General features: G+C 43.1%; 1 protein-coding gene across 1 annotated transcript in view; it reads left to right on the top strand.

The window, feature by feature from the left end:
* The window catches only part of LOC140730167 (uncharacterized), an 85,791-nt gene that overhangs the window by 37,419 nt on the left and 25,986 nt on the right, over positions 1-22,386 (top strand). Inside the window, exons 10-16 of the mRNA XM_073050292.1 lie at positions 1,361-1,536; positions 3,447-3,634; positions 10,376-10,500; positions 13,604-13,709; positions 14,161-14,321; positions 15,561-15,673; positions 21,800-21,873. Of these exons, the coding sequence (XP_072906393.1) occupies positions 1,361-1,536; positions 3,447-3,634; positions 10,376-10,500; positions 13,604-13,709; positions 14,161-14,321; positions 15,561-15,673; positions 21,800-21,873 (943 nt within the window). The remainder of the gene's footprint in view (positions 1-1,360; positions 1,537-3,446; positions 3,635-10,375; positions 10,501-13,603; positions 13,710-14,160; positions 14,322-15,560; positions 15,674-21,799; positions 21,874-22,386) is intronic.

Below are 22,386 nucleotides of genomic sequence, written 5' to 3'. Positions count from 1 at the left end.
GAATATGCCAGAGAATGGTCAATATAAAAGACCTTAGTTAGACCCCACTTGGAGTACTGTGCTCAGTTCTGGTCACCTCACTACAGGAAGGATGTGGATACTATGGAAAGAGTGCAGAGGAGATTTACAAGGAAGTTGCCTGGATTGGAGAGCATGCCTTGTGAGAATAGGTTGAATGAACTCTGCCTTTTCTCTTTGGAGCAATGGAGGATGAGAGGTGACCTGACAGAGGTGTATAAGATGATGAGAGGCATTGATCGTGTGAATAGCCTGAGGCTTTTTCCCAGGCCTGAAATGGCTAACACGAGAGAGCACAGTTTTAAGATGCTTGGAAGTAGGTACAAGGAGTAGGTTTTTCACAGAGAGTGGTGGATGTGTGTGAATGCACTGCCAAGCGACAGTGGTAGAAGCGGATACAATAGAGTCTTTTAAGAGACTCTTAGATAGGTATGTGGAGTTTAGAAAAATGGAGCGTTATGCAGTAGACCATAGACCATAGAAATCTGCAGCACATTACAGGCCCTTTGGCCCACAATGTTGTGCCGACCATGTAGGGTAATTCTAGCCAGTTTCTAGAGTAGGTTACATGGTTAGCACGACATAGTGGGCCGAAGGGTCTCAAAGGTGCTGTAGATTCCTATGTTCCATGACTCGAAGGGCAACACCTTCAGTAGAGCCAAGTGTTAGGGAAATTGGGTCTGAAACAATAACTAATAAGCAAGTCAGATGTGTGGTTGTTGCTCATTTGTTGCTCATGAGCTGATTCTAGAAGGAGCAACTATGCGGTTTGTTGGAATTCAGAAGAATGAGATGGTATGTTATAAAATTATGAAAAGGATAGATAAGATAGAGCAGGGGCTCTCAGCCTGGGGTCCACAGACCCCTCAGTTAATGGGAGGGGCCCATGGCATAAGAAAGGTTGGGAACCCCTGAGGCAGAGGCAAGAAAGTTGGTTTCACTAGCAAATGAGACTAGAACTAGGGGACATAGCCTCAAGATTCAGTGAAATTGATTCAGAATGGAGGTGAGGAGAAACTGCTTTTCCCAGAGAGCAGTGAATCTGTCGTATTCTCTGCCCAGGGAAGCAGCAGGGGCTACATTATTAAATATATTTACGACACAGATAGATTTTTGCACAGTAGGGGAATTAAGGATTTGAAGAGAGGGAAGGTATGTGGAGCTGAGTCCACAGCCAGATCAGTCCTTATTGAATGGTGGAGCAGGCTTGATAGGCCGAATGACCTAATCCTGGTCCTATTTCTCATGTTCTTAAGACTCTGGCCCCCGTGCAGCCCTGTGCACTGGCATAGTGGCTGAATACCCTGGTCCATTTCTACTCTACTCCCAGTGTCCTATTCAGTTTTCAGGGGAGCAGGACACCTCATCACCTCCAGCTGCTGACAGTGAATCCACACAGATGGCCAGTCCCCTGCCTGACCCAGATGTGGGCTGCTCGTCCCCTCGGCCACTCTCCGAGAGTGAAGGGAGCTCAGCCACGGAGCGACTGAAGGAAGTGCACAGAAAACTGGATGAACGGTGAGCTACTCTGCCAATGACTGCCGTTGAGCCCTGCAGTGGCAGAACACAGCAAGGTTAGAAAAAGGCACCTTAGACCCTTACACAGAGATGTAGAGAAAGCTGATCACTAGATTTTCAACCTGAAACAGATACAGCAGTTCCATTGGGCCTAGGGAAGGTGGCCAGATGCCAATGTGGAGGAAGAGATGAGGGAATAGCATATTGGTCAGCCATAATCAATTTGAGTGCAGGCTGGAGGGGCGAAATGGTTGTTTTTGTAATCCTAAAATGGAAAGGAAATCACATGACAACAATGCCCTTCACTTCTTTTTCCGTATTGGCTGGTGGTATTGTTTGCTCAGGCCAGAACTGTGTTCAGTCTGGGCTGCTGATGTAAACTGATGGTGGTGGGACTGCACTCATAGCTGGTAATATCGTGCAAACCAGGCACTACCTTTCCTTTGCCCTATCATACAGGCTCCTCCCCTTCCTCTCCCCCATTGTAATGGGCACCAACCCTTTCCTATCCCATTTCAGTGGGCAGCAGCCCCTAGCCTGGCCCACCACAATGGATACCACCCCTTCCCCTGTCCCATCTGTGGGCTTTTCCCTTCTATTTCCCATTCCAGTAGGCAGCAGCCCTTACCCTGCTCCATTTGAGTTGCAAAACAGTAATGAAATGAAACCAGGTACAGAGTGCTGGGGCTGAAGACCATGGTGTCTCCTTGATCTGAGAGGAGTTGAGGGAAATCAACAATACAAAGACTCAAAGTTTCAAAGTGCATTTATTATCAAAAAATGTATAGATCATACGACCTTGAGATCTGTTTGCTTAACAGGCAATCATAAAGCAAGGAACCCGAAAGAACCCAATTAAAAAAAAAATAAGGCCAACTCCGCAGTGCCCACAGAGAAAGAGGAAAAAAACCCAAAACAAATTATGCAAACAACAGAAGCAAAGAGTAACAACAGCATTCTGGACCAAACTGAGTCCTTAGATCTGAATCCCCGGAGCAGATCGGAGTAGACCCAAAGCCTCAGTATTTAGTTCATCGTATTAGTGGGGTAAATTACTGCATAGTTCACAGACACAAACCACAGCAGCCAGGGGCATCTCATAGACTGAGCATCATGGAGAGAGAAGACACTAGACTCTCTGGGCGGGTGTTTATTTTGTCCAAACCTTACACGAGGAACCGGGCCCCGCTGTGGCGAATCATTCCAGGCCTAGATTTCACTTCTGAAGAAGCCATTCTCAACCTCTCCAAATTGGTTAAGCGCTTAAAGCGATCCAACCTCGCCTGATTCCTGACACCCTTGCCTTTACAGTCCATCTCGGTTGGCATTTAGATTGTCCAAACAGTGTATTATAGCTCGCATTAGGACTCGGGCCTTGCCATGGCGAATCACTTCGGGCCTAGAACACGCCACACAGCGTTTCACTTTGGACCTGGATTTCTCTGCCAAAGAAGCCGTTCTCGGCATCACCAAATTGGCTTGGCGCTCAGAGCGATCCACACTCACATCTGGGTAAGTTGGACGGGCACTGTAACTCCTTCGTCCTGCCTTCTCCCCTCCGAATTGCCCACTCCAACCAGCACAGCTCCAGTTCCAAGTGTGTTGATTTTGCAGCACACCAGCAGGGCACATCTCTTGAGTCCACTTTGCCCTCACTTGCCTCTCCACTGTTTACCATGATAGTTTACCACAATTTAGTCCAAAAAAGTGTTATTAATAACGTCTTTAATTGAATTCTTTTGCTTTTGAACCACAAGAAAGCTGTTGCACATCTTCGGTAGCTGAAGGGGCAGCGACTCTGAAAGCGTGTTGTCAGTGTGCTTTTGGCCACCTGTGCTTTTTCTACAGCTGCTCTGTGGATTCATTGTTTGACTGAGTTGAGGATGCATGTATCCTTTTGCATTTAATAGGTTCCTTCCTAAAACTGAGGACCAGGTCTTCAGGCCGCAGAAACAGACCGTGAGTGTGCTGGCATGGAAGCCCTCTTCAGACACAGAGGAACCTGTTGTTCACAGGACTGGGACGGAGACTTTGGCCACCTGGGGTCCTCAGGTCAGGGAGCAGGTTCTGAGCATATGGGGCCCTTCCACAGAGACAGGTACTCTTCAGCTGTATTATTTTGTTGGGTTTCTATTTTTAATCACTTGCCAGCTCCTCTCTTCTGCTTCTCACATCACACGTTGATCCTTCTGTCACCAGCCTGGTGCTTGTGGTTGTAGCCCAGTAACTGGCTTGCAGGAAGTGTGTGTGTGAGAGGGTTAAGCATGATCTTTATCCTCTTCATTTTCTGACGTTTCCTGTAAGATAATGTCAGCTTTTCACTGCCCACCACTCACAACTCCAAGAGCAACACACAATACCGGGGAAGCTCATTGGAAAATGGAGCACCAATGGAGAGAAGTGGACAGCAGCCAAAGATTTGGGACAAGATCCTTCACCTGGCCCAGATGAAGAGTCTCATTTCCTCCTTGGACGCTGCTGAGTTCCTCCAGCAGCTGTATTTTATTTCAGATTCCAGTATCTGGAGTCTCTTGTGCTCCCACAACTCCAAACCCAATTGGCCATTAATGGAGAGACATTGCCCCTGTTCCTGAACTGATTATGTAAAAATGGGAGAATTTAATTATGTGCTTTATAATTTGTAAGCATAATCACAACTACATTAAAAATGGTCTGGGTTAATGAATCACTCTCCAGGTATGAAAGGCCTTAAAGCTGATTTTAGTGGGAAATTGTAGAGGTGGTGGTAGTTGCACTGCAGCTTCCAAATCTTGCATACTGTAAATAGTATTAGTTTAAAACTCACTCCTTATACTTCCAAGCACATTATGCTGTCTTAAACACAAATTAAATCCACCACTTCTTGTACTGTATATTTAAAATTTATTTTCTGGAAAATTCTGTCCTCTGTATTAGCCTTTCCCTTATACTGTTCCTCCTGGATAGGAGTAGGCTTTTGATTAGGTAGGAAACCGAGGAGCAGTATGATCAGCACTTCACATCCCAAGTGTAAGCTGGAGTACTGAAGGAATGTTGCAGCATCCAAGGTGCCAACCATCAGCTGAGAAGTTAATCGGGTGACCATTTACTACCCCATAGGTGGAAGCAAAATATAGTATTGCTTCATATGAAGAACAGGGGAGTTATTTCTTGTGACCATGCTAACATTTATCCTTCAATTAACGTCATTGCAAGCTGATGATCTGAAATTTATTGTGTTGTTGGTGGGACCTTACTGTATAAATTGGATGCCTACGTTCTTGTCCAGTCAAAAGCGCTTAGAATGTGGCCATATGGAATTGTTATTTTAATAGTGTGCTGTTGACGACATCCACAGGGGCCTGAGGAACCCAGGGGAGTTTTATAATTTTGCCTTGTCAGCCTGCTGAAGCAGGAGTCCTGCCCCCACATCTCAGGAAGAAACCTTTGGTCTCCTCAACTGTGTGAGCTCAGATCTCCAGCCCCATCCTGACCCTGCACAGACCACCCAGTGTTACTTGTTCCCAGATGCTTCCCCTTTCTTCCTTGGTCAGTCTGGATTCTTTCCCACATCGTGATGGCTGTCACTTGCCAAAAGTTGCCTCCACTGGCTGTGTGATGGGCACAACTATCCACGTGATGTCTTTGAGATCAATTGGCCTCCATGACCCCAGCTTTGCAGGGGTTCTCATACTCTGTCAAGGTAGCTTTGCTCTGTTTTGTTCGTATTGGGTCCAGTCTGATTTAAATGCTGAAATGCTAAATGGTAAGTTTACATGAACTTTCCAGACATTGTTACGAACCCCGTAACTGGGTCACTTACCAGCAAAGATAGAGAGGTCCGTTGAAGTCTGATGGTACTATTTTTAACAGTACTTATTGGTAAAAATACACAAAAATAATATCAATGCAAACATACAGATACTATACGTCGTCAATACTAGATCTAAAAGTGCGGGTATAATAATAATCAATAAGAAATAGCTCTGTCGTCGTCTAGGGGATAATGTATTGTCCGATGGAAATATAAAAGTCACTCAGTTCATTCAGGCTGCAGCTTTTTGGTTGGAGAGAGAGACAGATTTTTAGAAACTTGCCAGCTTTCCTTTATCCGATCTTGATCCGTATTCGTCCTTTAGCAAGGCCGTTCCGTGGAAGACTTGTCATCCAGGCAAGGATGGACACACACAAGCCCCCACCGGTCTCATACGTTTCTCCTGGTGCGTCTAAAGGGGTTGTTCCCCAGACCCTCTTTTATCCTTACTCACGGGGTCTCAGATGTCAATCAGGTTGGGATGATGCAATCCCTCAACCAGCCCACTCTGGTCATTCCCTGAGGGCTTCAATGAATAGTACAGTATTCAATACACAATTCCGTCTCCAAGAGACAATGGCCGTTATCAATGGTTCTGCCTTTCTGGGGCCAGGACACATTCCAAACCTGTGTATTCTGAACGTCTCTCTCTCATTTCCTGGGTCCCAGATCCGAATTAATAGCAATCTTGTGATTCTCGAAAAGGAGGGGGCTACTTTGTACCCTTCGGCCCCTCAGAGTTGTGGCACATTCGTAACAACATGCATCTGGATATCTCCTTTTGCTCCTAATCCCGCTATTTTAGGACTATTGAATTTTTCCCTAGTACAATAAAATGCATTCTTTACCTCTCAGTCTACCTTGCTCTGATCCTGCACCTTGATGTCTGCCAGTGTACCTTACCTGTACTTGTAACAATTTATTCTGAAAACGGATCTAGTGCTTCCCTGGCATATGTGATGAATAAACTCTCTCCTCGGGCTGCCAGATGGGTACAGGTATCCCTGTACTGACGTTTTGTTGACAAACTCTGCCATCTTCATCAGGGATGATGTCTGGACATGTCTAGTCCAGTGGTATATATAACCCTGTAGTCCATCCCTCCTGATTGGTTTGACCTCATCCAATCAGGTTTCCGCTCTCCCACCTTGTTAGCAAGTGAATTCCAGTTCTTACTTAGAGCAAGGCCTTCATTTTTGTCAAAATTTTTCCCTTGTAGTTTCATTTCAGTGGCTTCCTTTATCAGGTGGTCTCAAAAGCCATTGGTGCAGTAACCATATAACAATTACAGCACGGAAACAGGCCATCTCGGCCCCTCTAGTCCATGCCAATGCTTACACTCACCTAGTCCCAGTGGCCCACACTCAGCCCATAACCCCCCATTCCTTTCCTGTCCATATACCTATCCAATTTTACTTTAAATGACAATACCAAACCTGCCTCTACCACTTCTACTGGAAGCTCGTTCCACACAGCTACCACTCTCTGAGTAAAGAAATTCCCCCTCGTGCTACCCTTAAACTTTTGCCCCCTAACTCTCAACTCGTGTCCTCTTGTTTGAATAAGTACAGTAGTTTTGTGCTTTCAAAGTCAATCCTATGGCCATTGCAAATGTTCTGCTACTGCCAGTTTCTCCAGGTAACCAAAAGGAATGCACCTTCTGTGCTCCTTGAAGAAGGTATCCACTCAATTGATTTCCTTCACCTTGTAGTTGTTCTGAGGAAACGTTGTGCATTCAGTCAAGCCGACGGAAAAGCCAGGAAACCTAACAATGAGGAGGAACCTATCGCTACCCCTGTTTTCCCTATTTTTCCAAGGTTCCTGGAAGGATCGCCAGGATCCTGAAGAAATACTGGATTAATACCATCCACAAACTCATAAGGAAACTCAAATCATAGTTTATGTAGGTCAAAGATGACCCTGGGACTTGGGTCAGCTAGTGTTTACAGGATTCCCTGTGAATGCAGAGCAACGTATAGTGGCCAGCTGGGACACACGGTAGAAACCCGCATCAAGGAGCACAGGAGGTGTATCCATTTGGGTCACCCAGAGAAATCAGCGATAACAGAACACTGCATTCATAATGGCCATAGGACTGACTTCGACAGCACGAAACTACTGTGCCACGCCAGTGGCTTTTGGGATCACCTGGTAAAGGAAGCCATTGAAATAAAACTAGAGGAAAAGAATTTTAACAAAGATGAAGGTCTCGCTCTAAGTAAGAACTGGAATTCGACTGTAAACAAGGTGGGAGAGCAGAAACCTGATTGGATGAGGACTAACCAATCAGGTGGGATGGACTAGAGGGATATAAATACCACCGGACTGGACATGGCCTGGGCATCATCCCTGATGAAGATGGCAGTCTGTCATCAAATCATTAGTTATAATTAATATCTGTACCTGGTTGGAAGCCCAAGAAGCGTTTATTTGACTTTATTCTGCATTTGGTATTATTTTACCATGTACTATCTCAATGCTGCACCATTGTGATGAGCTGTTCTATATGGACGGTATGCAAGACAGGTTTTCCATTCTACTTCAGTACATGTGACAATAGCAAACCAGTTTACCAAATTGCAGTCCAGTCCTGTGCTTACAGAACTCCCCAAAAAATGTTGAGCAAAATCATCAGCGTGAACAAGAGTGCCAGCAGATAGAATGCAAGACTGTGAGAGGGTTGTAGCACAAATCAACTGATAATGAGCACAGTCTGCAGCATAAATCTGCACCTGATTGGCGAGGAGGCTGCTAATGTCACTCAGAAATAGCTAGTTGCTTCTGCGTTGTTAATTTTACAACCTTAAGAAGTTCTGATGCTCTATTAAACCAGTAAGTTTACTTTAAGCTTCTGTCACCGTCTGTAATATGGATACTGCAACAGATAGTTTGTGACAGTAGCAACACAGTGGAACAACAGTTAGTACTGCTGCCTCTTTGCTCCAGGTAAGAAGTATGATTCTGTTCTTGAGTGCTGTCTGTGTGTAGCTTACAAGTTTGTTCTGTGATTGTGTGTGTTTTCAGTGGGGGTTCCAGTTTCTATCCGTATCCCAAAGATGTGCTGGTATTTTCAATGGAAGTTAGTAGGGAAGGAATGGGACTGATGTGATTACTCCTCTGGGAGTCAACATGGATGATGGGCTGAGTGGTCTCTAATATTATAAGTGTAGGATAAAATCATCTTTCCCTGTGATGCTGGTTAAAGGATAAATACTGGCTCAGATAAACTCTTCTGCTCTTCAAATATAACAAATCGGTTCAGTTGTATTCATTAGGAAGGGCAGACTCAGCCTCTCCCAAATGTCCCTGGAGTAAAGCATGAGTTTAAAGTTCTGACAGTGTTGGGAGTGTTCCCCCAATGAGCCTTGGCTGATACCAGGGCAAAAGCATGTCGGGATTCAAAATGAAATTTTTCCTTCCCTAACAGGAAAAGATTGGGCTAAGTGTTGAAAGGAAGTGGGGTAAACAGTGGATCCCATGGAATTAGTCAGAGAGCTTGATGATACTTTCAATAAGTATCATAAACAGATGAGGGTTTTAATACTCTGCATGGGAGTGTCGCATTAATAAATCAAAACTAATTACTACTGAACCTTCAAAGAGACTTGAGAACTTGCCAATTCCTGCCAGCTATTATGGGTTTAGTCGGCAACAATATGCTTTGGCATGTTTTCACATTGTGCATTAGGGGCCCTATTCAATGACATCTTATCACTGGGATTGTTGGCTGGCTTCTTGTTGAGGTTAATTCGGGGATCATTACCTTTCAAAACTCAGTATTTGACAAAGATACGGACTAACTCCAAGATAGGTGTAAGCACTTAAAAGCAGGAGTCAATGACAGTAGGGTATTGCAATAGACAGAAACTGAAACTGGTTTTTTATCACTGACAAATGTCATGAAATTTGCTGTTTTGTGGCAAATCAAAAATTATTTTAAGTTACAAAAATAAATAGTGCAAAAGATGAATAATGAGGTAGAGTTCATGGGTTCATTGCCCATTCAGAGATCTGATAGTGGGGGGGGGGGGAACTATTTTTAAAATGTTGAGTATGTGTCTTCAGACTCCTGTACTTTCTCCCTGAGGGTACTAACATGAAGAGGGCATGTCCCAGATGCTGAGAGTCTTTAATAATGGATGCAGCTTTCTTGAGGCTCTGCCTCTTGAAGATGTCCTCGATGGTGGGGAGAGGCCCATGATGGTTGAGTCTCTAACCCCCTGCAGCCTCTTATGCATTGGAGACTTCATACTAGGCTAGCTGTGATGCAACCAGCAAGAATGCTCCCCACTGAAAATCTGTAGAACTTTGCAAGGTGCTTTGGTGACATACCAAATCTCATCAAGCACCTGGTGACATAGCTCTGCTGGTGTGCCTTGTACGTTATTGCATCAACACCTTTAGCCCAGGATAGATGCTCTGAGATGTTGACATCCAGGAGCTTAAAGCTGCTCAACCTTTCCATCACTGATCCCTGAATAAGGACTGGTGGATATCCTCCTGACATCCCGTTCCTGAAGTCCACAATCAATTCCTTGGTGGTGATGGCTTTGAGTCCAAGGGTATTATTGCAACACCACTCAACCAGCCAATCTATCTTGTTCCTGTACGTCTCATTTGAGATTTCACATCAGAGGCATCCGGGTGCAGAGGCAAAAAGTGTTCGCAGGTCTCCAGGTGTGATATAGCCAATTTGTAGGTGACTTCCCTGATTTTTAGTTCTGTGCCCCTAAAATGAACTTCACTTTTCTAATGTATATCTCCTTGGGTACTTTAGTGATTTGTGTTTTTAAATCCCTTACAATCAGTAAAAATAGATCATCTTACTACAAGTTAATTGTTGCATTTTCTACAATAGTAAACACACTTACTGTTGAGGTGATTGAAATTTGTGCATAAATACAAGTTACACTTTCACGAATTGAGGAGTTCTCCAGCCAATGTTGGCACTGTAAACATGCCTGACCCTATTACTGTGATCTCCTGTATCTGTGTGTTATGGCATGGGATATTACCCTTCTTGCATCTTTCTCTCATCTAAATTAGATAACAGGAATGCTGTAGAATATTCCAGCGACCCAGAATCAAGCAAGCACCTTGAGATCAACAAAATGATGACATTGGCTGCAGACTTTTCTTTGGATGAACTAAATAGAGGGCAGCAGACTGTGGTAAGAATAATATTAGTGTTTGCAAGACCAGCAGAACTAGGCCATTCAGCCCATCGAGTCTGCTCTGCCATTCCATCATGGCTGATTTATTTCCCCCCCTCAACCCCATTCTCCTGCCTTCTCCTCATAACCTTTGATGCATTTATGAATCAAGAACCATTCAACCTCTGCTTCAAATATACCCAATGACTTGGCCTTCGCAGTTGTCTGTGGCAATGAATTCCACAGAATCACCACTCTGGCTTCAGAAATTCTTCCTCATCGCTGTTTTAATGGGATGTCCTTGTATCCTGAGACTGTGCCCACTGGTCCTGGACTTCCACACTAAAGGAACCATCCTCTCCACCTCAACTCTATGTCAGCCTTTAAATATATGATAGTTTCAATGAGATCTATTTATTCTAAACTCAACCCAGAGTTATCAAAACCACCCTCTGCCCCAACCCCCTCCCATACATTAACCCTTTCATTCCTGGATGTTCACATACTGGTAGCTGATATTCTTCATTGTGTAAAGACTGTTCTTTACACAATTCTGCTCCCAACTTTAAGATAAAGTTTTAACTTCAGTCCGAACTAAGTGGTCTTGTTGGTCATGGATAATTTTTAACAATAAAATGCAGCAAGACTTTTTCCCATTGAGTGGCAGTGCGGAAGCTATTTTGCTGTATTTCACCATCCTCATTCCCCTCCTCAACCATGCCTTTGTCAGCCCAGCAGGCTGATGTTTCCTGTTCCTTTATGGCTCCTCATGAAACTGCATCTGGAATATTGTGTACATCTCTGCTCTTCCTACCAAGCAAAGAGATACGTACTCTAGAGCGATTGGAGTGATGGTTCACCAAATTAATCCAAGGATTGGACATTGTCAGATTAAGTTCACTGTTTTCTCTCTCTCTCTCTCTCTCTCTCTCTCTCTTTTCCTAATGGTGGGGTGTGGGCATTTTTGTTTTAATCATAAATGATTATAGAATGAATGGAAATTTGGAAGATCCATTATTTTCATAGCCACTTCTTTCACAATGTTCCATTAGGTGAGAAGTTTGATCAGAATTCAATCCCTTTATTTTTCTATTACTTTTTAAATTCTAATTTCACATTTTCACATTCATTTTGGATCTGTTATTGATCACTATTTACAGGAGATTTTCTGTGCTGCTTTTGAAGACAAATGCAAAGAATTTAATTAATTTCTCTGCTGCTTTCTTGCTCTCTGATGTAATTTATCATGCCTCGGACTATAAGGGACCCATGACAACTACTGCTAATCATTTAGTTTTTATATATTTATAGAAGATAAATCTCTGCTTTTGTACCTTGCCACAGGTCTCCCATTCTTCCTTCCTTTTGTCAACTTCTTTGATATTGTTTGTTGAATTCTGAAATTTTCTGCATGCTTGCTTATCTTTACTGATCTTTTTGACAATATTATAAGGCTTTTATTTTGATGTAACACTGCCTTTAACTTATTAGCCGGCTAGATCACTTTTCCTGTTGGATTTTTGTACTCTATAATACATTTCAAAGTAGTTTCTCCATCAACTATTGCCATTCTAGGTTGTAGTTATGATTGAAGACCTTGGTTTCAGATTGAATAAAATCATTTTGATTTGAAATAAGGTGTTATCATATTTTGATGACTCGTCCTTAAAGACCCATAAAGGTTATAAATGGCAGATGATTTATAGATTATTAAATAGCATTTTCTAATTGCATAACACTCGATCCATAATATGCCATTTCTTTGTTAGTTCCTCAACATATAGATCTGGAACACTACTTCTTATACATGATGAATTTGTCGTCTTTGCTACTTCTGGTAATTTGGTTTGTTGAGTCTACAGTATATGAGGCCACCGTGGTAATTGTATTACACATGTTACATGCACCTCTATCTTCTTGATTTATGCTATGCTCTATGTTGCCACTGACTCACGTTTTCTGTTGTATGCTGTTTCTTAAATCTACCTATTTTAATTCTGCTTCTTGATTATCCAAGTTAAAACCATTCTCCTTCTTGTGAAATATGGACTGAGGATCATGTAAGTTTAACAGTTCAGGCAGTATCTAGGGACTTGCTTAGTTGAGAGTTGGGGATTAACATTTCTACTGAAACTTAAACTTGCAGGTTAGTGGGTACTTTAATTTTACAGTATTACAAAATGAAGTAATAATATTATCAACAAATATAATAAAGCAAAAGATCAAAGGAAATAGGAACAGTAGTAGCCCAATGCTTCATCAAGCCTGCTCCAGCATTCATGATGATATTGGTTGTTTTTCTACCTCTACTATTTTTGTACTCTCCTCACATCCCTTCATATCCAGAAGTCTATCAATCTCTGAATTAAATGAAGACAATGACTTAGCTACCACGGACATCTTGGATAGATCATCTTAAAGTTTACCACAGTCTGAGTGAAGAAATTTCTCTTTATCTCAGTCTTAAATACTCTACCTCTTATTCCGAAACCATGCACCTTGCTTGTTGCATCGTCAGCCATGGGAAAGATCCCCCGCATGTCTAGCCAGGAAAGCCTTTTGAGAATTGAGTAGTTTTGATGCAGTATCCTCTTTTTCTTTTGAAAAGTTTTGCATCAGCCCTATCTAACATCTAAAGATGTTGCTTTTGTTAAGATTATCGATGTAAGTGTGTGCCTGATTGGCTGAGAATGGTAAAACCGAAGCTGTAACAATTTGTCAATGACCAAAAGGAGCCTGTTGTCTTCTGGCTGTTTCCATTGATGCTTTTGGCTGTCCTCAGGGATTATGAATGTCTGTCAATGTAGAGAATACTTCACTAATTAGAGGTTTGTGTTTGATGGCTCTCAGAATGCACCCCTTGGAAATAGATAGAAGACAGTGATCTAACAATCGGATCCATTATTGAGAGCTCCAATCTTAGCAGATTACCCCCCATACAGACTACCCTGGAATGACCTACTTCATAACCTAGGATTAACAACGTCAAGTCTCTTGGGTTTAAAGTACGGCTGAGGTGTACCATACCTTCTGACCAATCTATTCCTGTAGAATTCAACTTTATGCTTCAAAGTTTGTGGTTAACTGATGCCTCCTTAATATCTGTATTTCTCCATTGCAGAAACCAGCTGAAACTTTGAAACCAATCTGTACAGTTTTTGAACCTTCTGAAAAGTTAATGATGAAAGCAGGCAAGATTCAATCAGGAAAAGCTTTTCTCCTCAGAGGTAAGAAGAGAATCTGTCTATTGCTTTAACGACTGAGATTATGTTAATTTAACTGCTGGGAAGTGTTGGGAGATCTGTTGCTTTTGTCAAGATGACTGTATCTGATTTGTATCCTATATAAACTCCCATTTCTCAGGATTGATATCCAATTATTTATCCTTATCAAAATCTGTGCAGAGAAAAGGACTGTAGATTTTAAAATAATGAAAAGCACACATTTTAAAATAATAAGTCATGGCTAAAATTTAATACAGCTATACTATTAAAATAGCTCATTCTATGTTGTCATATTTGCCTTGGTCAGTGTTGGGCTGCAATATGTGGCCAATTGTTTTAAAATAGTGACTGGTTGTACAGCAAGTTCCAGATACCGTTACCCATTCCCACAACAGCTGATAAGATGGGGCTGTGTGTCAGCCTTGTGGTGAAACAGAAATATTTTCCATTACAGAGATGGGTGCAGCGTCAACAGATGGAGAACCCCACACCTCCCCACTGAGACATGAGCTGGCAAGCCCCAGGGTGAAGCTGGGCAGCATACAGAGTGAGCAAAGGAGACGGCAGAGGGAGAAGTTAAAGATGGAGGAAGCTGAACTGTGCAAGCAGCTGGAGGTTTGTTGCATACATCAAATGAGAACAACTTATTGTCAATGACCCTTATCATTGAAAGAATGCTGTTGCATTTATGTCAGTAGCAGTGGATAACACTCCTGTCTCCAATAATCTAAAGTGCATTGGCTATAAATCCCACTCACACACGCATTGTGTGATAACACCAGTGCATTTGTGCTGCAATATGAAAGATGTCTTCCCTCAGATGAGGTATAAGCTAAGGCCGAAAATGGATTTTACAAAAGTCCCTGATCATAAGTCGAAGAGGAGCAGTAGATTTTTTGAGGCACACTGGAAAGCTAATTGATATTGGTGTGTGAGAATTTGCTCTTGTTGATTTGGTTCCCAAGTTTCCTACATTATCATAGTGACACCACCTCCAAAAGAAATCTTTGGTCCCTGTAAAATGCTCTCTGATATCTGAAATTTATGAAGAAGACAAAAAAATGCAGGAACTTCTTTCTACATTGACAAATAAATATACCACTGTTGACTTCCTCAAGACATCCGAAGCGTAGACCATAAGAGCATAAGAACAGAATTAAGCCATTCAACCCATCTAGTCTTCTCTGCCATTCCACCATGGCTGATCCCATTCCACTCAACTGCATAGACCTGCCTTCTCGACATATCCTTTGATGCCCTGACCCATCAGGAAACAATCAACTTCCACCTTAACTATATGTATGCATGGATTTGTCCTCCCACACAGTCTGTGGCAGACCATTCCACAGATTCACTACTCTCTGGCTAAAAAAAATCCTCCTTACCTCTATTCTAAAAGGTCACCCCTCAATTATGAATCTATGCCCTCTGGTTCTGGATACCCCCACCATAGGAAACATCCTCTCCACATCCACCCTTTCTAGTCTTTTCAACATATAGTACATTTCAATGAGAAATCTACCCAATTAATTTTTTTTGTTATTTGGATACATGCAGATTGGAGGTTGCATTGGAGACTCTGAATTTTTTAGAACTTTGGATAAGAAGTATAAATCGTAAGAAAAAAGGAAGCCACTGTATTAAAACAAAAATAATCAATTGATAAGAATAACTTTGTATTAGTAATTGAAAGATTATGGAAAATGTTCAAGAGACACACAGATTCAGAGTGAGATTTGGTTAAAATGCCAGATAACCGAGTTACTTGTTTGTTATGAAGTTGTTCTTTGAAGCCCGTGTTTCATCACTAGCCCAGAGTTAGGCACTGTTACATTTCTGCTGTTTGTATTGCAGGCATATGATGCCTTTATCAGTAAAACACAAGCCGAATTGATTTTGGACACTGATGTCAACCAAGTTCTAAAGCCTCAAATTAAGACCCCTGCTGCTTTTCCTCGGCCACACAGGTACAGAGATGATAGGAAATGTCTGGAACCTTGCAAGTACACTCAGTGGCCACTTTATTAGGCACAGTGGTATGACTGCACATTGACGCAAATTTCTAATCAGTTAAGCATGTGTCGGCACCACAATGCATAAAAGCATGCTCAAGAGGTTCAGTTGTTGTTCAAACCAAACATCAGAATGGGGAAGAAATGTGATCTCAGAAACTGCTCATCTCCTGAGATTTTCACATACAGCAGTCTCCAGTGTTTACGGAGATCAGTACAAGAAACGAGAAACATCCAATGAGCGGCAGCTCTGTGGGCAAAATACCTTGTTAATGAGAGAGTCCAGAGGAGAATGGCCAGATTGGTTCAAGCTGACAGCAAGGCGACAGTAACTCCAATAACAATGCATTACAGCAGTGATGTGCAGAAAAGCATCTCTGAATGCACAGCATGTCAAACCTTGAAGTGGATGGACTACTGCAGCAGAAGACCACACTGGGCTCCACTCCTGTACCAGATAAAGTAGCCACTGAGTGTAGATTGTGACCTTCAATATGCGACAGGCATTCCTAATTTTCTTGTCATATTTTATCCATTGCTGATGTTGAAATCTGACCTGTAAATGGACAGTTATTGCATTTGGAATGAGTGCTGAAACTGAAGTTGGCTTTGGGGGTCAATGTTACCGGTTACTGCAGCAACTGTGGCTTTATTGTCTAAATCCTTGCCTTGGGGGAGAAAAAAAACTGGGGGGTGGGGGCAGAAATCATTTGGGCCTCCTGTTGTAGCTTGCTATCCCTCGATTGTCTACTAGAAAAGCCACAAATTGTGATAAATGGATCAAATTAGTATCATACATAGGGTGTAGCTAAATGCTTCCTACCAAAAACTTTCGAACATATGTTGTGTGTATTATGTACATGGTTAACACACTCCAAAAGTGGAAACCTTTAACTTCATTAACATCAGGAATGTTATAATCCTCTGCTGTTGTCCCATGTGGATAAGACAGAAGTCAAGTCCTCTCCTATCAGATTCCCCCTTCTCCAGCCCTTTATCTCTTTCACCAATCAACTTCCCATTACTTACCCCCCCCGCTTCACCTATCACCTTGTGTTCTTCCTCCCCTCCCCCTACTTTCTTACACTGACTCCTCATCTTTCTTTCCACTCCTGATGGCCTGAAATGTCGACTGTACTCTTTTCCATTGATGTTGCCTGCCTGCTGATTTCTTCCAGCAGTTTGTGTGTGTTCCTTGGATTTATAGCATCTGCAGATTTTCTTTTGTTTGTGAAGTCAAGTTTATTGTTTATTTAACTATATACATGGATAACCTCAAATGAGACTTTTCTCCAAACCAAGATGTAAAGCACAGTAGTATATGTAACACACATACCACACAATAACTTCTGAAACTAACGATGAATACTACTGATGGACTACACTTAAATAAACTAAAGTGTATAAATTAAATATTGTAAGGTACAGAACAGATTAACCAGTGACACTCTGAATGTGATGCAGAAGGGAGTTCAGAAGCCTAATGGCCTGAAGGAAGAAACTGTTTCCCATCCTGACTGTTCTTGTTTTTATACACGGGACCATAATTAGACCATTGAGCCCATTAAGACTGCTCTAAGCATGTAGTTGTTCCTGCCTGTAAAATGATAAGCAATTTGCTGGTAGGAGTCAAAAGGAGGCAGAAAAGGGTGAGTACAGAAAATGAGCAAGGACAAAAAGAAAATGAGCAAGGTAGATAAAAGGAAGGCAAAGTGAGCAAAAGAAAGAGAAAAAAGAAATTCAAACAAGCTGCCACGAGGATTGCAATGTGGGCAACCAGATACAGGTCACCTTCATCCATGCCACTTCACTCCCAATGATCACTCAAAGAATATATAATGTCACATTATGGATCAGCGAGGGTTAAATATTTCATAATGTTAAGGAGGCTAGTACGCACATCCCTCTGAGAGGCACAAAATTTAGCTTCCTCTGCACATCTCTGTCCTAGAACATAATATAAATGAATCTGAGCTAGTATCGAGGATAAATAGTATCGTGGAAAGCGGCCGGTGAGTGAGTGGGCCAGTGAAGGAGTGGAGATTTGAAGCTTTGACTCGAGAGGCTTTGACGAGAACAGGCGAAGGACGAGTTTGTTCCCAGTTAGTCTTTACAATGACTCCTGAGATGGTGATGTGCCTCTCCTGTGAGATGTGGCAGTCTTGGGGGAACTCCCCTCTCCCACAGAGTCACATCTGCCAGAAGTGCTTGCGGCTGGGCAATCTGGAAGACCGTGTGAGGAATCTGGAGCAGCAGCTGGATGACCTTCGACTCATAAGGGAGAATGAGGCAGTCACAGATGAGAGCTACAGGGAGGTAGTCACACCTAGGCTGCAGGAAGCAGGTCGTTGGGTGACAGTCGGGGGGAGGGGGAAGCGAAGGAGAGTAGACAGGTAGTGCAGAGCACCCCTGTAGCCATTCCCCTAAATAATAAGTTTACCGTCCTGGATGCTGTTGGTGAGGACGACCGACCAGGTGTGAGCCACGGTGGCAGGGCCTCTGGCACTGAGTCTGACCCTGTGGTGCAGAAGAATGGGACGGAGAAGAGGAGAGCTGTCGTCATTGGAGACTCTATAGTCAGGGGAGCAGACAGGACATTTTGTGGACGTGAGAAGGAAACCCGCATGGTTTGTTGCCTCCTGGGTGCCAGGATCCGGGATGTCTCTGACCGGGTGCATGACATCCTGGTACAAGAAGGAAAGCAACCAGAAGTCGTGATACATGTTGGTACCAATGACATAGGCAGGAAGAGGGATGAGGTCCTGAAGTGTGAGTTTCGGGAACTAGGCAGAAGGCTGAAGAACTGGACCTCAAGGGTGGCGTTCTCAGGATTGCTGCCAGTACTACGTGATAGTGATGGTAAGAGTTGGAGGAGATGGCAGTTGAATGCGTGGCTGAGGAGTTAATCAAGGGGCAGGGTTTTAGATTTTTGGACCATTGGGATCTCTTCTGAGGAAGGTGGGACCTGTACAGATTGGATGGGTTGCACCTGAACTCAAGGGGGAGCAATATCCTTGCTGGTAGGTTTGCTAGCATGTTTTGGGAGGGTTTAAACTAATCTGCAAAGGGGATGGGACCCGGAGCGATAGAACAGTGAAAGAAGTGCATGGAGTAAAGCCAGATCTAACATATAGAGAGGCTTTGAGGAAAGAGCAGCAGAATAAAGGGTATAAAGGTAGTAAGGTAGAAGGGCTAAAGTGTGTGTACTTCAATGCAAGAAGCATCAGGAACAAAGGTGATGAACTGAGAGCTTGGATACATACAAGGAATTATGATGTAGTAGCCATTACGGAGACTTGGCTGGTACCAGGGCAGGAATGGATTCTCAATATTCCTGGATTTCAGTGCTTTAAAAGGGATGGGGGGGGGGAAGGGGAGGAGGAGTGGCATTACTGGTCAGGGATACTATTACAGCTGCAGAAAGGGTGGGTAATGTAGCAGGATCCTCTTTTGAGTCAGTATGGGTGGAAGTCAGGAACAGGAAGGGAGCAGTTACTCTACTGGGGGTATTCTATAGGCCCCCTGGTAGCAGCAGAGATACCGAGGAGCAGATTGGGAGGCAGATTTTGGAAAGGTGCAAAAATAACAGGGTTGTTATCATGGGTGACTTTAACTTCCCTAATATTGATTGGCACTTGATTAGTTCCAAGTGTTTAGATGGGGCAAAGTTTGTTAAGTGTGTCCAGGATGGATTCCTGTCACAGTATGTTAACAGACCGACTAGGGGGAATGCCATACTAGATCTGGTATTCGGTAACGAACTGGGTCAGGTCACAGATCTGTCAGTGGGTGAGCATCTGGGGGACAGTGATCACCACTCCCTGACCTTTAGCATTATCATGGAAAAGGATAGAATCAGAAAGGATAGGAAAATTTTTAATTGGGGAAAAACAAATTATGAGGCTATAAGACTAGAACTTGCTGGTGTGATTTGGGATGATGTTTTTGCAGGGAAATGTACTATGGACATGTGGTCGATGTTTAAGGATCTCTTGCAGGATGTTAGGGATAAGTTTGTCCCAGTGAGGAAGATAAAGAATGGTAGGGTGAAGGAACCATGGGTGACAAGTGAAGTGGAAAATTTAGTCAGGTGGAAGAAGGCAGCATACATGAGGTTTAGGAAGCAAGGATCAGATGGGTCTATTGAGGAATATAGGGTAGCAAGAAAGGAGCTTAAGAAGGGGCTGAGAAGAGCAAGAAGGGGTCATGAGAAGGCCTTGGCGAGTAGGGTAAAGGAAAACCCCAAGGCATTCTTCAATTATGTGAAGAACAAAAGGATGACAGGAGTGAAGGTAGGACCGATTAGAGATAAAAGTAGGAAGATGTGCCTGGAGGCTGTGGAAGTGAGCGAGGTCCTCAATGAATACTTCTCTTCAGTATTCACTACTGAGAGGGAACTTGATGGTGGTGAGGACAATATGAGTGAGGTTGATGTTCTGGAGCATGTTGATATTAAGGGAGAGGAGGTGTTGGAGTTGTTAAAATACATTAGGATAGATAAGTCCCCGGGGCCTGACGGAATATTCCCCAGGCTGCTCCACGAGGCAAGGGAAGAGATTGCTGAACCTCTGGCTAGGATCTTTAAGTCCTCATTGTCCACGGGAATGGTACCGGAGGATTGGAGGGAGGCGAATGTTATCCCCTTGTTCAAAAAAGGTAGCAGGGATAGTCCAGTTAATTATAGACCAGTGAGCCTTACGTCTGTGGTGGGAAAGCTATTGGAAAAGATTCTTAGAGATAGGATGGGCATTTAGAGAATCATGGTCTGATCAGGGACAGTCAGCATGGCTTTGTGAAGGGCAGATCGTGCCTAACAAGCCTGATAGAGTTCTTTGAGGTGGTGACCAGGCATATAGATGGGGGTAGTGCAGTGGATGTGATCTACATGGATTTTAGTAAGGCATTTGACAAGGTTCCACACGGTAGGCTTATTCAGAAAGTCAGAAGGCATGGGATCCAGGGAAGTTTGGCCAGGTGGATTCAGAATTGGCTTGCCTGCAGAAGGCAGAGGGTCGTGGTGGAGGGAGTACATTCAGATTGGAGGGTTGTGACTAGTGGTGTCCCACAAGGATCTGTTCTGGGACCTCTACTTTTTGTGATTTTTATTAACGACCTGGATGTGGGGTTAAAAGGGTGGGTTGGCAAGTTTTCAGACGACACAAAGGTTGGTGGTGTTGTAGATAGTGTAGAGGATTGTCACAGATTGCAGAGAGACATTGATAGGATGCAGAAGTGGACTGAGAAGTGGCAGATGGAGTTCAACCCGGAGAAGTGTGAGGTGGAACACTTTGGAAGGACAAACTCCAAGGCAGAGTACAAAGTAAATGGCAGGATACTTGGTAGTGTGGAGGAGCAGAGGGATCTGGGGGTACATGTCCACAGATCCCTGAAAGTTGCCTCACAGGTTGATAGGGTAGTTAAGAAAGCTTATGGGGTGTTAGCTTTCATAAGTCAAGGGATAGAGTTTAAGAGATGCGATGTAATGAAGCAGCTCTATAAAACTCTAGTTAGGCCACATTTGGAGTACTGTGTCCAGTTCTGGTTGCTTCAGTATAGGAAGGATGTGGAAGCATTGGAAAGGGTACGGAGGAGATTTACCAGGATGCTGCCTGGTTTAGAGAGTATGGATTATGATCATAGATTAAGGGAGCTAGGGTTTTACACTTTGGAGAGAAGGAGGATGAGAGGAGACATGATAGAGGTGTACAAGATATTAAGAGGAATAGACAGAGTGGATAGCCAGCGCCTCTTCTCCAGGGCACCACTGCTCAGTAAAAGAGGACATGGCTTTAAGGTAAGGGGAGGGAAGTTCAAGAGGGATATTAGAGGAAGGTTTTTCACTCAGAGAGTGGTTGGTGCATGGAATGCACTGCCTGAGTCAGTGGTGGAGGCAGATACACTAGTGAAGTTTAAGAGACTACTAGACAGGTATATGGAGGAATTTAAGGTAGGGGGTTATATGGGAGGCAGGGTTTGAGGGTTGGCACAACATTGTGGGCCGAAGGGTCTGTACTGTGCTGTACTGTTCTATGTTCTTAAATGGGAATCGTAATTAATGACAGAATTTTTGCTTCCACCTAGATCCAACCTCCTTCAGCATTCAGCCAAACAAGATGCTATGGCACTTCAGTCACAAGGATGGCCTTCAGAGCAAGGTAGGGGATGTATAATAGGCTGGAATTTGTAAATTTTTTGATGTTGAAGCTCATTACCATAACTGATTTAATCTAATGGCAGCTTCTGGCATCATCAGTATGCGGTTAAACACAGAAATCTGGAAATTTGTGATGGCCAGTTTATTAATGGAATCCACTTCAACAACATTTTGCTCAAAGTCAGTCACTTGACAGGAATTTCCAACTCATCATGCACTTTTCTTGCCATAACCACAGTTAAAGTTTCACCCTGAACAACTGAGTTTGCAATTGTGTCTCATATTATAATTATGCAGAACAACCTCTCTGGCCTTGAAAATCAAGTATTACAATTGTGGAGTCTCAGTCACTCAGACTAAAATTTAAAAACTGAATCCCTTATTAACCAGAATCGGGGTATATCCCCTCTGTTTATAGTTTGATATTTGATCACATTTTCAAGTGGCTCTCTCGGTGTTCAGTTCATCTCCATACAATGATTTCAAATATGAATTATAATTCTTCATTCTAGTT

The sequence above is a fragment of the Hemitrygon akajei genome, chromosome 7 (genome assembly GCF_048418815.1).
Source record: "Hemitrygon akajei chromosome 7, sHemAka1.3, whole genome shotgun sequence".
NCBI lineage: Eukaryota > Metazoa > Chordata > Chondrichthyes > Myliobatiformes > Dasyatidae > Hemitrygon > Hemitrygon akajei.
This window is presented reverse-complemented; position numbering and strand designations above follow the sequence as displayed.